At 44.6% G+C, this 16,183-nt stretch overlaps 1 protein-coding gene across 6 annotated transcripts in view; it reads right to left on the bottom strand.

Annotated features, from left to right (window-relative positions):
- PGAP1 (post-GPI attachment to proteins inositol deacylase 1) overlaps positions 1-16,183 on the bottom strand; it is a 1,652,111-nt gene that overhangs the window by 1,222,301 nt on the left and 413,627 nt on the right. For all 6 annotated transcript variants that reach the window (XM_075317804.1, XM_075317801.1, XM_075317803.1 and 3 more), the window contains 2 exons: positions 14,681-14,736; positions 14,511-14,594 (listed from right to left, as the gene is read on the bottom strand). In XM_075317804.1, the coding sequence (XP_075173919.1) occupies positions 14,511-14,594; positions 14,681-14,736 (140 nt within the window). The remainder of the gene's footprint in view (positions 1-14,510; positions 14,595-14,680; positions 14,737-16,183) is intronic.

Genomic DNA, 16,183 nt, shown 5'->3' with positions numbered 1-16,183 from the left:
GTGGTAAGGGGACTTATAGCTGCTATGCCCCTCTGGGAATTATTCAAATTGTCTCTCTAGGAAAGGAGACAAACTCTAGCGCCACCTATTGGAAGTAGCAATCCTAAATCTAATTTGTCATGAACAGCCGGGGGAGTCACTCAGATATCCCGCAGCTGTTCGCTGATTTGTTACAAACATGGCTACTCTCTAGCGCCCCTCTTGTCGGCAGGCCACTTTTAGTACTGCAGGACGTTTCACAGGCAGTCCGGGCACCCGTTAGAGATAGCATAAGGCCCTTCGGGTTTTTGGATTCGCATAGAATGCATGAGGAAAGAAACTATTACATTTTATATATTTAATCCAAAATAGCAGGCAGTGTTTATAAAAATATACAAGAATTTACAAAAGGGAACAATACAAATGCAGTATAGACAGTTACATAAAAATAAAAGGTATACACGTGAAAATTACTAAACTTGTGCCATAGATGTGACGTCCGAATTTAAAGAGGGAAGGTCTCCAAGAGAAGAAGATGGTAGAGAGACGGCCAGCATCACCACTTACTGATGCCTTCCAGTACTGACTTGTGGTTTGTGGTCCTTAATCCTGCTACACTTCTCCCTCTTCCAAGGGAGGAGTGTCCCACCTCTGACACCCTGGTGGAAGAGGTGGTCGACTCTGGACTAGCTCTACATGATTGCCTAGCTCTCCTGAGGCAGAAAAACTCTGGATTCGATACAGTGATGGATACATGCTTGGAAGACCCTGACTTAACCCCTTTGTGGATGGATCAAGATGTGCAGATCAAGAAGGACGGTTCCACACAGGTATGGTGGTGGTAGCAGAAGACGCTGTGCTGATAGGGATGTGAGTAGCAACTGCTCTGTCTGCAAAAGAAGCAGAGGTATGTGCTCTCACTGAAGCCTGCAAGATGCCAGCCAACATCTACTCTGTATGGAAGACAAGAGACTTGATCACTGCCAATGGAACACCACCAAGAGGCCATAGAAGAACTGATGGAAGCTTTGCTTTTGCCAGAAAGCGTCGTGGTGACCAGGGTTGAGGCCCACATTAGAGGATTCAAGGGAAGCAGTAAGAAATGCCCTCGCTGACAGAACAGCCAAAGAAGCAGCAATGTGACCACTTACCACTAGAAAGTCAGTCAATCTATGCTTCTTAAGTGACCCCGATGTGAAGAAGAAAGGAAAGATGGAAAGTCTTGGAATAACAGTCTCCTGACTGTCCTTACCCTACAAAAGCAAGTCTCAGAAGAAGGGGAGTGAGATAGGTGAGATAGGGTGCGGCTGTGGGCTCCCGGAGACCATAGACAGTGTCCGGAGACCTGCTTTTACTGCCAAAGAGATATGACAGGCCTTGGGGACAGAACTGACCCTACACACCCCATACCGTCCACAAAATGGTGGGAGGGTTGAGAGATTGGGGCAGTGTAGAAAACAAGGGCATGAGAGTCTTCCCCTTGCGTTGTTCAGTGTCAGACACAACCCAGCAGGGACCACTAAGTTGAGACCCTATGAAAACTTGTTTAGAAATACCCCCAGATACTTTCACTAAACTTGTTTAATTAATTAAACATTTGACTAACATACGTTCTTGAGTTTTCTCCTCCACTCCAGCTCCAAACCAGATCCAGATTAGGAGATGGCTGTCTTCGAGCCCTGGAACCAGATATAATGTGGCCTTCCAAGGTTTCCTGATGAACAGCACTGCTACTGGCTGTCTGCCCTCTTCTACCCGATACTTTGTGTCAAGAAGATGGTATCCAAGCTTGTGGACCAGAAGAGGAGTATGCTTGCTGCCTTTGATGATGTCCCACCATCACTGCCTGAGTAATATCAGGCTCTGAGTGCAACCAACCCTAATGAATATGAACCGATGAAAGGATTGATGAGAGGACTACCACCACTTCCTTCCTCCCCCCGAATAACATACGCCAGAGTGGGACATAGCCATGAGGACAGTCAAGGGGGTACGGACAGGATTTGACTTCCTATGCATAGTCTGTTTGGTGAGGAGGTTCATCCACAAGGGATGGGTTATCTCATAGGCAAGTGAGGTAACCATCGGCATTAGGACAGATCGATTGACTCAACGGAAGTAAGGAAAGATTTTTGGCTATCTCTAAAGGGGGGAATGTTATGGACATGGGTATGGACTGTTATGATCAGTATTCAGTATTATATGAAGATATCAAAAACACTACTCAAAATGGCGTTTGAACTGTATTCAGATACAAGACTTTCTGGTCATAAGTGATTCACGCTGACTTAGCTTACTATAAAATGATGAAACACATATACAGTGGAACCTCGATTTATGAGTAACCTGGTGTGCGAGCAATTCGCTATATGAGCAAAGCTTGCTGTAAATTTGTAACTCGGTTTACAAGCAATGCTTTGCTGTGCGAGCAAATACTCACCGCACACACCTACGGTTCCATACTGTCACCGCGCTCTGACCCGTGCTTGCAGTCTGCACAAACACTTAGACACATATGCTCACCTATCCAACGTTCCCCCGGTGGCCTCTTCCCTGGTTCTTGCAGTCCGCAGGTATGTGAATCCGGTAACTATCGCGGCCGATGCAGGGGCTGCCACTGTCAGTGCTTCCCAAAGGCAGCGTGCTGACCAATCAGAGGCAAGCAGCTCATGCCTTTGACGTCAGCGTGCTGGCCAATCAGCGGCAAACTGATCATGCCAATGATGTCAGCTGCTGAAGCACTGACAGCGGCAGCCGCTGCATCGGTCGCGATGGTTACTGGATCCACATGCCTGCGTACTGCAAGAACCAGATTAGAGGCCACCAAGGTAACGGAGGACAGGTGAGCATAATATGTATGTGTGTGTATGTGTGTGTGTGTTGGCGCAATAGGGGGCCAGGAAGGGACATTGCTACAAGTTGTGGAACGAATTGTCTGAGTTTCAATCATTTCCCATGGGAAATTTTGCTTTGCTATACGTGTAACTTGGTTTACGATCACACTCCCAGAACGAATTGTTATCTATATGTACAGTGGAACCTTGATTTACGATCTCAGAATAAGCTCTTTTTGCAGCTTACCCAATAAGAGACGTGTTACGTATTTTTGGCTCCTAGCCAAATCATTTTTTTAAATGTATCTGAACTTCGGTAATTAAAGCAGTCATATTTCCTCCGTAGATCCGTGTACATCTCGTACATCACTGGTCTGTGTGGACGAATAGCATGCATGCAACTGACAAATGACGGGTTTAAGACGTTGATGCGTAACTTGGATTGCATCACCCTAAATTTGCCCCCTTATCAAGTGGAAGTATACAGAATAGCAATATCAAAGAAGCATTATAGCTAGCGGAGGGGAGACCCCCTGACGCATCTTTCGCAGCCAATAAAAGCTTCAACTCAATCCACAAAAAAATTAACAAGTCCCCACGCAGGTCTGTCATCTGTTAATGGAAATATAAGGGGTTTCCACATTACTGGTAACAAAAAAATGCTTAGGAAAAGCAAAATGGCTCCCTCAAAAGAAATCCAGCGAAATCTGCGCTCCCAAATGCCCCCATCCTTCTGAGCCCCACACTATGCCTAAACCAGATATAGCATCCACACATTTCTCAGTACTGTAGTTTTGAGAACCTGCTTAATTTACGTGGTGAGTGTCTCCCGAAGCATAAACTGGGCACAATGAATGATAACTGCAATGTACTGGGCACTACAATGTCAGATTTGCAATTCTCACATCTTTTTCTGCTTGTTTCTGGAAAATATATTGAGTCCGCAAACTATTCTAGGAAAAGCTGTGTGCCAAGAATCAAATAGAGCCTTTTCCTTACCTAGTCTCGCCATGTAGCTAAGCAGTACTGTACAGTCATATATGGAATATTGCCACATTCAGCAGAAATTTAGTGACGAATTTTGGAGTCATTTTTAACTATTTTACAGAACTTAAAAAAAAATCGATATATATCTGGTACAGTTGCAATCGTACTGAGGTGAGAAATAAAGCAGCCACTTATACGTTGAGGTGAACAGCATAAAAATAGTAATAAAGCCAATTGTTCAACTGCTGTTGATTTGTTAATTCTGCCTCTCAAAGATAACAGTAAGGCTCAGCTCATCGTTCTCCTGCTCTCTACGCTGAGTGCTTACACCTGGGATTACATGTAAATCTCTGAAAAACATGATTCAGACAAAATTTGCAACCGAAAATTCACGTAGATAGAGTCACTTTGAACTCCTGTCTGGCTTGTGGTCAGCTGGTGTACATTTCTAAATGCGTTTGATAAGCAAGCACAAAAAAGTGATCAACAGTTTTGTGCACCTTTGAAAGGAAGGATACTGATAAACAGAGGCCAAAGAAAGTCTGGAGTAACGCTGCTGCCTCAATAGTGAATGGATCCATTCTGGGGTTTCACCTGAATCACGTGTTTTGGAGATAAAGATGGAAACCTTAATGTAAGTGCTCAGCATAGAGCACAGGATAAATGTGAATTTATACAAAATGTCATGTACAACAAGTTGCTACTAATAGTATTCAACCCAACCCACAAAAAAATAAATCCCCACTCAGATCCGTCATCTTTTAACGGAAATGTAGGCGGCTTACATTACTGGTAGCACAAAGGCTCTGGAAAAGTGCTATGGCTCTCCCCAAAAGAGAAATATAGCAAAATCTACACTCCCAAACTGAAGTGCCAACCTTCCTTCTGAAATCTACAGTGTGTCATAGTTAACGTCCATATGTTTGGCATTGTTGTATTATTGTAGTGAGGAAAGAGCACTTAATTTATGGGGTGTGTGTCTGGAGAAGTACGAGCGGGGCACAAATGTACGGGCACTACAATGTTCTGGGCAAAACAAGGACTTCTTTGCAATTTTTAATTCTGTAACATTCACTGCATTGGACTTTGAGTATTTCCAGAGACAAAATCGTCACTACACAGATAGATGAATTTCCAGAGGGGTATGATTTCCAAAAGGTGGTCAGTTAAGGGGATTTCGCTTTTAAGACACTAAGAGGCTCTGCAAATGAAGTTTGAAAACAATTCTAAAAAAAAAATCTGTGCTCCAAAAGTTAAATGGCGCTCTTTCCTCCCAAGCCCTGCCATGTGGTCAAACAGTACTGTATAGTCACATGTGGGGTATTCCCATGTTCAGAATCAATTGTGTAACACATTATAAGGCCTCTTTCATCCATTCCTGTTTGAACATTGGAAATCTGGGACTAAAAACATTTTAAATGGTGAAAATGTTATTTTTTCTTCACCGCCCAATAGTATAAAATTTGTGACACCTATGGTGTCAAAATGCATACTCTACCCCTAGATTAATTAATTGAAAGGTGAAGTTCATTAGCGTATTGACAATATAGGCAGGCTACGCCACTGCTACAGGGCCTGAGAGGTGGGGGGGTCTGGCCTGTGGTGTGTGTGCCCGTCCCCGGCTTCCAACAGTGTATTCACTTTCATCATTCCCAGCAGGGGAGGGCTGGGCCAGTCACCAAGCAGCTGATTAATGCCACTGGGGGCTGGCACTGTTTGTACAGCTGCAGGCTGGCCACAACTCAGAGATGCAGGTACACCCACACTGTGCGGCCTCTGCTGAAGAGGAGGGAGTAGCCAGGCAGCATTTTCTTCCAGTTGGAGAGCTGTGAGAGATGCCTGGAGGAGAACATCCAATCAGGAGAGGGGGCAAAGCTTCTTCAGTACAGCGCGGGAGCAATAAAAGATGAAAAGGAAAATGGTGCAGAAGGAGCAGAGACCTGAGCAAGCAGAGAAAACAGAGCAGAACAAGGGAGAAGGTGCAGAGAGCAGAAAGAGCAGAGCAAACAGAGAGCAGAGAAGACAGGGAGAAGCGAATAATAGAAGGAATAGAAAGAAAAAGCAGAGGACAGGATATGAACACACAGCAAGGAGGACCCACAGGCAGTACAGCAGGGAGGCCGGAGCCCTTAACATGATCTCTCAAAGCACAGGTCCAGATAAGTATTATAATGTGCAAATGTCTGTCTGTAACAATACAGAAAGAAACTGCCCTGTACTGTGACATAACTATGTGTATTATCCCTGTACTATGACAACACTGTGTGTATTACCCCTGTACTGTGCAGTTTTATTATGGTTGCTAAGGCTATAAAGAGGGTCATAATTGTTACCATTATATGGGGGAGACGGATGTGAAAACTTACATTGTGTGTGGTGAGGGGCACAAAGGAGGATATCGCTACTTTAGGCCAAGTTCACACACTGCAGATTTTTTTTTTGGGGGGGGGATTTGTGGTGTGAACCCACTGGTCTTTGTGCAGTGGACTTTGCTCATTAACAGTATGGTAGTTATATTCAGACTCAATGTGGTGATAATATATGGTCATGGTGTGGCGGCATTATTTTCCAATATATAGTAGTATTATTGGTTTTGATATGGTGGGTGTTGTTCAGTAACACTATATAGTATGTGTTATTTGGTAAATGCATGACTATTTTGTCTCAGCATTACTAAAAAGTAATGTAGATATTTATGGATTTGTATTATTTAATTATTTTTATGGTGGCATTAAATGTATCACTAATTACTGTGAGGCACTTTAGTAGGACTATTTTTTTAATACTATTTACTCTGGAGGTCTTTGGTTTGTTGGCTGTGGCTGATTCCCCTGTTTGTAGGCACTGCAATGTACAGCGCGTTGTACACAGTCACAAAACAGGAGCACAGGCACACAGCACTGCCAAGACTGGTCCTCTGCCAAATGGAGCTGGGCCCGGTAATAGTGTACTTACTGGACTAGGAGATGTATAGCCTGGCTAGGACAAAGATTAATTCATAATATGTATATACGCCCCCCAGTAACTTGTATATCCCCCCTAGTAACTTGCATGTCTCCCACAGTAACATGTAAGTCGCCTCTAGTAACGTATAAGCTGTTTATTGTGTTAATATTTTATTGTATTTTTTTATTGGGGGGGTCCCATTCATACTTTTGCTATGGGGCCCCATGGTGAAGTTTCTAAGATGGCGTATCTTGTGGGAGATATCTTCTGTTCTGGAACCTTAGAGACACTGCCAATACGACATGGCACCTACAAACCTTTCCAGCAAATTTTGCATTCCAATATGGTGCGCCTTTCCTTCTCACCTTTCCTTCTTACACTGTACCTCAAAAAGTAGTTTCCGATTACATAGAGGGTATTGGCACTCCGTAAAAATTGCAGAACAAACTGTGTGGTCCATTTTTTCTTATTAGCCCTTATAAAAACTAAAAACATAGGGCTAAAACAACATTTTAGGGAGAAAAATGTAATTATTCTTTCTTCACTACTCAAGGTTATAAAATTCAGTGACACACCTATGGTGTGAATATGCTCACTACACCCTAGAGAAATTCATTGAGGGGTGTAGTTTGTAAAATGAGACCATTTATGGGGGGGGGGGATTTGCTTTTTTGGCATGTCAGGGGCTCTGCCAATGTGACATTGCACTGCCAAACCATTCCAACTAAATCTGAACTCCAATATGGCGTTCCTTCTGTTCTGAGCTTTCAACAGTGCCACAAAAGTAGTGTGGGGTATTAGCGAACTCTGGAGAAATTGTGAACAAATTCTAAGGTCCATTTTCTACTATTACGCTTTTTGAAAAATAAAATTTTGGGGCCAAAGCAACATTTTAGTGGAAAAAAAATGATTTTTTTCTATTTTCAGAAGCCAATGTTATGCAATTAATCACTTGAAGGCTAAAATTCATCCTACACCCCTAGATGAATTTCTTGAGATTTGTAGTTTCCAGAATGGGTTCACTTGTGAGGGGGTCTCTCTTGTTTTGTCATGTCAGGGGCTTTGCAAACGCGATATGACATCTGCTATCTACTCCAGCCAAAATAGAGCTCCAAAATTCAAATAGCACTCCTTCCCTTCTGAGCCCTGCCGTGCACCCAAACAGTAGCCTTCCATCACATGAGATATCTGTGTACTCAGGAGAAATTGCACAACAAATTGTATGGTCCATTTTCTCCTGAAAATTTGGGGTTAAAGCACATTTTTGTGGTAAAAATGTATTTTTTTTTTTATGACTGAACCACACATCTAGTTAAATTACATAAATTGTCGAATTTACAAAATGGGGTGACTGATGCGGGGTTTCTACTATTTAGCCACATCAAGGGCTCCGCAAATGCAAAATGGTGTCTGCTATCTATTCCAGCCAATTTTGCTCTCTAAAATTGAAATAGCGCTATTTCCCTTCCGAGCCTTGCTAAGCACAGGAACACAGAAGCTGTTACCTCCTCATCCGCCAATTTGTTCGTGCGGTTGCACTTGTACTCCGTGGTCCTCTTCTCTCCTATATGGTCGCCCACATGCTGCGTGGTCCCCTGCTCTCCTACGTTGCTGTGACGCCCTGGACTAGCCAGGTAGTCAAAGGTAGACCCCCATACACAAACACCAGCCCCTAAAAAGGTATTACCAGCCAACCTAAAAACCCCGAGTCACTCTTCTCAAGTCTTGACGTTCACACCCGGGGGCGGAGCCAGGCGGTTGGCCACACCCACCGAGGAGTTCGGATAGCCTGAGGCGGGAAAAACACAGCTGATTAGTTGTGGAGTTGATCAGTTGTGGAGGTGAAGGAGCGCAGTAGCAAAGTGTCAACGTCTGTCAGGGATCGGGGTAGGAGCCCGGATACCCTGTGGCCAGGAGGCAGACGGTGGTGGCCACCTGCAGGAGCCGGGAAGACGGCTGGTGGAACCGTAAGGGACCGGGACAGGGTAGTGGCCCGCCGGTACCGAACCGGGGAACCAACTGGAAACCGGAGCACCAGGAGGGGTACTCAGACCCAGAACGAGGCCCAGAAGCCACTGAACCATGTCAAATTCACTGATTGAGGTCTGGGCCGTAGGTCCTTTCCCGCCCCAAGACCCGAAAGACAGCAACAGACCACCGAGGGGGATAGAATGCCACTGCACAGGCAGAGAGATTCCACGGGCCAGCGCCTGCGGGCAAACGGGTTCCCCGACACACATAAAGCCGGGTAGCGGACTACCGTTGCTGAAGCATAGGCAGTCAAGTTCTACCACAGAGGTGCAGGAGAAAAGCGGGAACCACCAACCTAAGTAAGGGGCAAAGCGCAGCCGGCTGCGGGCACCGACCACCATCCTTTTGGTTTACCAGAGACTCCGGTGTATCTGTCATAGTGAGTACAACAGTGCCCTCGGGCAGCGCATCGCACCATTCCGCCCGCACCTCACAACCACCGTGCCCCGGGACCATCACCCCCCTGCCCTCGGAGGGGTCAACACCAGGCTGCATAACACCATTCCCGGGAGCCTAGTTAACGGCAGCGGGGGTGCCCACATTCACCACAACCCGTGGGTGGCGTCACAAACTTACATCCTTAAACACCGTGGCCTCGGCCGTGAACCTTCCCCACCGAAATCCCTACACGTAGCACCAACATCCCTTCAGAGCGACGTGACCCCCGGGTCCGGGAGGAGCTCGAGCAACCCACCGACTAGCACGGATCCGAGCGGCTCAGCAGCCGGCCGAGCCCCGGGGCAGTACATTGCCGCTCACATGTAGTGCAGACCCCAGGTCTCTTCCATGGTTGCCAACATGTGTTTCGGTCCTCGACTTTGTTGACGTTTCGAAGCTCTAGGCACGCAAAGTTTTCTGGTCTCCAACCTAGCGTGTGCACATGCCGCTCTCCCGTCCTGTTCAGTGTTCCCGGACCCGTCCCGTTCAGTGTGCTTCTGTGTTTTGGTGGCAGCCTGAATCCTGCACTTGTCCCAGTTTCCTGCCTGAAGTCTGGTGTCCTGCCTGCAGTCCCTCTTGAAGTCCAAGGTTCTGTCTGAAGTCCAATGTTCCACCTAACATACGGGGTCCCGCCTGAAGTCCAGGGTCCTGCCAGAGTCCAGCATATCCTGTGTCCAGCGTATTCAGTGACCAGCATATCCTGAGTCCAGTGTAGGCTTTGTGTGCATTTCTGCACTTGCCTCACCTTTGTGCCTGTCAGTTCCAAAAGACCTGTGTCAGTACCTGCCAATACCTGACAACAGTGCCAGTGCCTACTGTCCTGCCAGTTGCCAGTATCTGCCTGTACCCGAGAACATGTTCCAGTCCTGTCTAGCTTCTGTGTCAGCCCCATTGACGCCTAGTATCTCTAAGTCCGTGGCTACACTCATGTCCTGCTGTCACCCAGCTCCGTTCTGCAGCCACAGTCATGAACACTACCCTGGGAGTGGCACCTGGCATCTACTGGTCAAGTACAACCTCACCATCAGAGGCTCTGTGGAATACCCGGTAAGGGCTTAGTTAAGCCCCTCCTACGGCAGGGTAGCCCGGGTACCCTTATAAGCCAGTGGGTCCACTCCCGCAAGTGTTACAGCTTTTTTCTCTTATTACTCTTGTGAAAATGAAAAAATTTGGGCTAACACAACATTGTTACGGATAATTATTTTTTCTTTTACTGTGTCCAATTTGTTGTAACTATTGTTGAGTGAGTAGTTGACTATTCATACTCACTATGCTGTTAGCGAGTACTGTCCGCTACTTACATATTCCGAATGAGTAGAGGGCACAATGTAAGTCAATGGGAAGTACTCGCTGAGTAGCGAGTAACTCGAAAGCCGTACTTTTCGTGCGAGTATCATAGTACGGCTTTCGGGTTACTCGCTACTAAGCGAGTATTTCAAAATTGAGTTACATTGTGCCTGCTACTGGTAACGAATAAGCAAGTAGTGGACAGTACTCGCTAACAGCATAGCGAGTACGAATAGTAAACTACTCGCTCAACACTAGTTTTAACTTCTTTGAAGCACCTGAAGGGTTAAACTTCCAAATTGTGGTTTTGAATACATTGAAGGGAACAATATTTTTGTTTTTCTTTTGGGTGTTATTTTTCCCCATATAGGCCCCTAAAAGTGACTTGAAATGTGAAGTGGTCCCTAATAAAATAGGTGTTGGAAAAATGGAAAAATAATGCAGCTAAATGTTTAGCCACTCTACATTTCTAACAACAACAAAAAAAAAGTTTAAAAAATGAAGCTGCCGTAAAGTAAACATAAGAAAAATTATATTTTTTAAGTCCCAAGGTTTTCAATATCATCTTACTATATAGAGAGGAGGGCTACACACCAGTGACAGTGCAAAGGGAATAAATGTAAAGCAGAAACTGCTGTATGACTACTGGCATGAAAAATACAATAGCTATATGTGAGAATGAAAATATGACAATGAAATCTGCATAACTGCCATGAACTTAACAATAAAGAGAAATTTAGCTATTTAATTGATCAATACAACAGAGCCCTAACACCTCATCGCGGTATTCTCTTACACAAACGTGTGTCTTCTCTTGCAGTTAAAAAACTTACCATGTGTGGGAAGCTCAGACCCAGGCTGTGTATATATAATGTGGACTGGCAATAGGTGTGGGTGGAGCCGGGTTCACAAAACGAAAGACTACAAACCAATTAAGAAATAATGTCTGGAACACCATTCTAATTCTGAACCGGGTGCAAAAACTGGGTGCACCCAGTTCAGACTTAGAATGGTGTTCCAGACGTTATTTCTTAACTACGCTGATGATACTCAGATCTACCTCTCTGGACCTGACATCACCTCCCTACTAACCAGAATCCCACAATGTCTGTCTGCTATTTCGTCCTTTTTCTCTGCTTGATTCCTAAAACTGAACATGGACAAAACAGAATTCATTATCTTTCCTCCTCCTCACTCAACCCCCCCACCTGACATATCCATCAATGTCAATGGCTGCTCACTTTCCCCAGTGCCACGTGCTCGCTGCCTGGGAGTAACTCTAGACTCTGCTTTCTCTTTCAAGCCACACACCAAGTCCTCTACACCTCCTGCCATATCTAACGCAAAAACATTTCCCGGATCCGTGCATTCCTTTCCCAAGAAGCTTCAAAAACCCTAGTGCATGCCCTTATTATCTCCCACCTGGATTATTGCAATCTCCTGCTCTGTGGACTACCTTCTAACAGTCTCGCACCCCTACAATCTATTCTAAACTATGCTGCCCGACTAATCCACCTGTCCGTCCTCCCGCTACTCCCCGACCTCTCCTCTCTGCTAATCCCTTCACTGGCTTCCCACTGCCCAAAAACTACAGTTCAAAACCCTAACCATGACCTACAAAGCCATCCACAACCTGTCTCCTGCCTACATCTGTGACCTAGTCTCCCGGTACTTACCTGCACGTAACTTTCTATCCTCACAAGATCTCCTCCTCTACTCCCCTCTCATCTCCTCATCCCACCCTCGCATCCAAGATTTCTCACGTGCCTCCCCCATACTCTGGAATGCACTGCCACAACATATAAGACTCTCTCCTACCATGAAAAGCTTCAAGAGAAACCTGAAGACACACCTCTTCCGACAAGCCTACAACCTGCCATAACCCTCAGCCTGATGCAGCGCCGCACGACCAGCTCTACACTCACCTACTGTATCCTCACCCATCCCTTGTAGACTGAGCCTCCATCCTCCTGTACCTGTCTGTGCCTTGTATTGTTTATGACTATTGTACTTGTCCCTATTTTGTATACCCCTTTCACATGTAAAGCGGCATGGAATAAATGGCACTATAATAAATAATAATATTTAATTTAGTAATTATTTTTAGTGGTATGACCATCTGTTTTTAAAGGGAACCTGTCAGGTCCCATATGCGTTCTGACCTACAAGCAGGGGGATTGTGTGGCCTAGAAACCCCTTCCTACCAATCCCTGTGTTGTAATATTGTGTAATATGAAGCCTTGTTATCCAGGTGCTTGCTTGTAGGCTTCAGACGCGCACTGTGCATGGTCAGAACCACAGGAGTCTTCTTAGCATGTGCAGTGCACGTCTGAAGCTGACAAGCAAGCACTCTGATAACAAGGCTGCGGGAATGGGAAGTGCACATGCACGGGATCTCAAAGAGCTGACTGTGACGTCGCTCATGTAAATCCATGGTATCACACCCACAGGGGCGTGATACCACGGAAAGCATGCAAACGCACACCGGGCGATGCGACGCCCAGGGGACCCTCTGATCATTTACATAGGGAACATGTAAGTAATAAAACTTTTTTTTATACATTCATATTACACAATATTACAACACAGGGATGGGTATGAAGGTGTTTCTAGGCCACACATCACCCTGCTTGTAGGTCAGAACGCATATGGGAACTGACAGGTTCCGTTTAAACGCATAAAAATGAAAAGTTCAAAAATTGCTTATTTTTCAAAATTTTCATAAATTTTTTTCATAAACAAAAATCTAATGGACCTATATTTATCACTAATATGAAGTACAAAGTGTCATGAAAAACAATAACAATCACTGGGATATGTAGAAGTATTTCATTGTTATAACCACATTAAGTGACAAATCAGAACTGAAAAATTTGGCCTGGAAAGGAAGATGATGGCTATTAAGCGATAAAATTAATCATTTCGAGACCAGTTATTTTTCATTTTTTGTTCTTTCATTTTTTCTTCTTTTTATGCGAGAACAATCAGATTTTTTCTGTTGACATAGCCATGAGAGGTTTTTTTTTTTTTTTTTTTGGGGGGGTGTTTGCAGGAATTGTAGTTTTGACTGATGCTATTCATTTCAGAAAATTTGAGAGAAAAATTCCAAGTGGTGTGAAACTGAAAAAACTGCAATTCTATTGTTCATTGAATTTAGCTTTGACTTAGTTCATTATGCAGTAAAAATGAACTGGCAATATCGTTACAATGATACCAAACTTGCATAGTTTTTTCATACTTTAGAAAATTAATTGCTCACTGCTGGTCAAAAGTAAAAGCTGCTGCAATCCAGTTCACAATCTATAGTAAAAGCTGAATGTAGCAAGCAAACAGTCATGTAAATATTACAACTACAACTTAAATGAAAAATATAAAAGTATTAGCTGTAGTACCCAGCATTGCCCGGAATAGTAACTAAATATGTCTCTCTCTCTCTGTGTCTCTGTGTGTGTGTCTCTGTGTGTGTGTCTGTGTGTGTGTGTCTGTGTGTGTGTCTGTGTGTGTGTCTGTGTGTGTGTCTGTGTGTGTGTCTGTGTGTGTGTGTTTTTCCCTGTGTCCCTCTCCGTCCGAGTCCCTCCCCGTACGCGTCCCTCTCCGTGTGCACCTCTCTGCGTGTGCACCTCTCTGCGTGTCTCTCTCTGACTAACTTTCTGTCTCTGTTTGTATGTCTGTTTGTCTCTCTCCATCGAAATCCTATTAACTGACATATGAGCTGTCTTATGTTATGTCTTTCGTTGCCTATAGCAACCAATCAGAGTGCCTATTAATGACATGTAGCTCCCAGCTCTATTGACTTTAATGTAAGCCGGTTTTTGGCGAATAACTGAAAAGTGTGGGGTTAAATTTTCCAATCAAAACATAGTCTATGACGTTCCCTGAGTTACATGAGGTGGATGTGCAAAATTTCGTGATTGTCAATGCAAAGGAGCGGATTCCTTTTGCGGTAATACACACATACATACATACATACATACATACATACACTGAGCTTTATATATCAGATCTTACCAAAAAGGTGCTTCGACAGTGAAATTGGTTATAAGTCTTCCTTTTATCGTGAAGGGGAAATGCAAAAAAAGTTTCACTGTACTCCTGATTTAAAATAGAAAGAAGATAAATATTAAACCATAAGACATTATCCCAATAATTAGAGTTATGTTTCTGTTAAATGAAATTACCTTTGTAACTTTAAGATCCCAATCCCTTGTTTTGATAAGAAACCATCTTGGAGTCTCTGAAAAATAATCATGATTGAAAAAAAATATACAAGAATGGTAACACGATAAAAAACTTAATAATGTGGTGATATATTTAAGGGTGACTTTTTTTTACCAATTAAAAGGGAACCTTGCAGTATAGTCATACTGTCTAAACCCCAGGCAGCTTGAATCAGAAATAGACTGCATTATAGCATGCATTTATTTTTTACTCTGAAACTCTTTGATGTCCCCAGGGGGTTCTTTTAGCGCCATTCCTCCATACTGAAGTCCCTCTCTCTCTATAGGAAGATATCTCTCAATGTACAGAAATAGGGTGGAAAGAAACTGGGCATGAACGATGTTCATTGACCGTCCCCACTAATCATCCAGTTGTTGTTCTGGGATCATGTATCAAATGTAAGGTTCCATTTAACCCCTTAACGACCGCCGATACACCTTTTAACGGCGGTAATTAAGGGTACTTCTTCCGATCTGCCGCTTTTTAACGGCGGTCGGAAAAAAAAAGTATACCGCCCCCCAGAGTCAGAAAATCTCTGGGATTTCAGCTACTGGGGGTAGCGGAGACCCTGGAGATCACGATCAGGGTCGTTTTTTCAGGTCCCCATTCACATGATTGCAATTACAAACAGTGTAACAGCGATGACGTGAAAGAAAATGCCGCGCCGGTAAAAAAATGAGTCTTCTCCCATCTGGCATGGTCAAACATGTCAGATGGGAGATAAATGTCCTCCCCGATCCCCGGTGTGGCCAAAATCTCCTCACCCCCCCCAGTTCCCCGTCCCCCTTCCGACGATCTAAAATGGCCGCCGCCGCACGAGTCGTGTCCCACCGCATTCATTCTTCTTCTTTGATTTCTGTGTCATCTGACATGGCAGATGGCACAGAAAGGTCCTCCCAGGTCACCCCCTGTCAGGCTGTCATCCCCCCGGTCTCCTCCGGTCTCCTTCGTTACCTCCTGCTGCGTCGGTCCCCCATGCCCCTCCTTCTTGTCTTCAGTGAAATGCTGCTCGCATACACAGAGTGCCTGTCAACCGGCTCTCTGCACGCAGGGACATAGCTAGCTGCAGCTTCACACAGCTGTGCTGTGGACCCGGGGAGCGTGCTGGGGAGTGTGAGTGCAGTATATCAGACCAGTTTTTATTATTATTTTTTTTCAATAAATTGGTGAAAGAGGGAATGTGTTGGGGAGTGTTTTTTCAAATAAATTTTTTAAATTGTCATTTTTTTTATTATTGACTGGGTGTGTGATGTCGGGTATCTGATAGACGGCGTAACATCACTAACCCCAGGGCTTGATGCCAGGTGACATTACACAGCTGGTATCAACCCCATATATTACCTCGTTTGCCACCGCACCAGAGCAATGGGATGAGCTGGGGAAAAGCACCAGGATTGGCACATCTAGGAAGGGCCAATAACTATCGACCTTCCCACGCTGAGAATACCAGACCACAGCTGTCC

The sequence above is a fragment of the Anomaloglossus baeobatrachus genome, chromosome 7 (genome assembly GCF_048569485.1).
Source record: "Anomaloglossus baeobatrachus isolate aAnoBae1 chromosome 7, aAnoBae1.hap1, whole genome shotgun sequence".
NCBI lineage: Eukaryota > Metazoa > Chordata > Amphibia > Anura > Aromobatidae > Anomaloglossus > Anomaloglossus baeobatrachus.
This window is presented reverse-complemented; position numbering and strand designations above follow the sequence as displayed.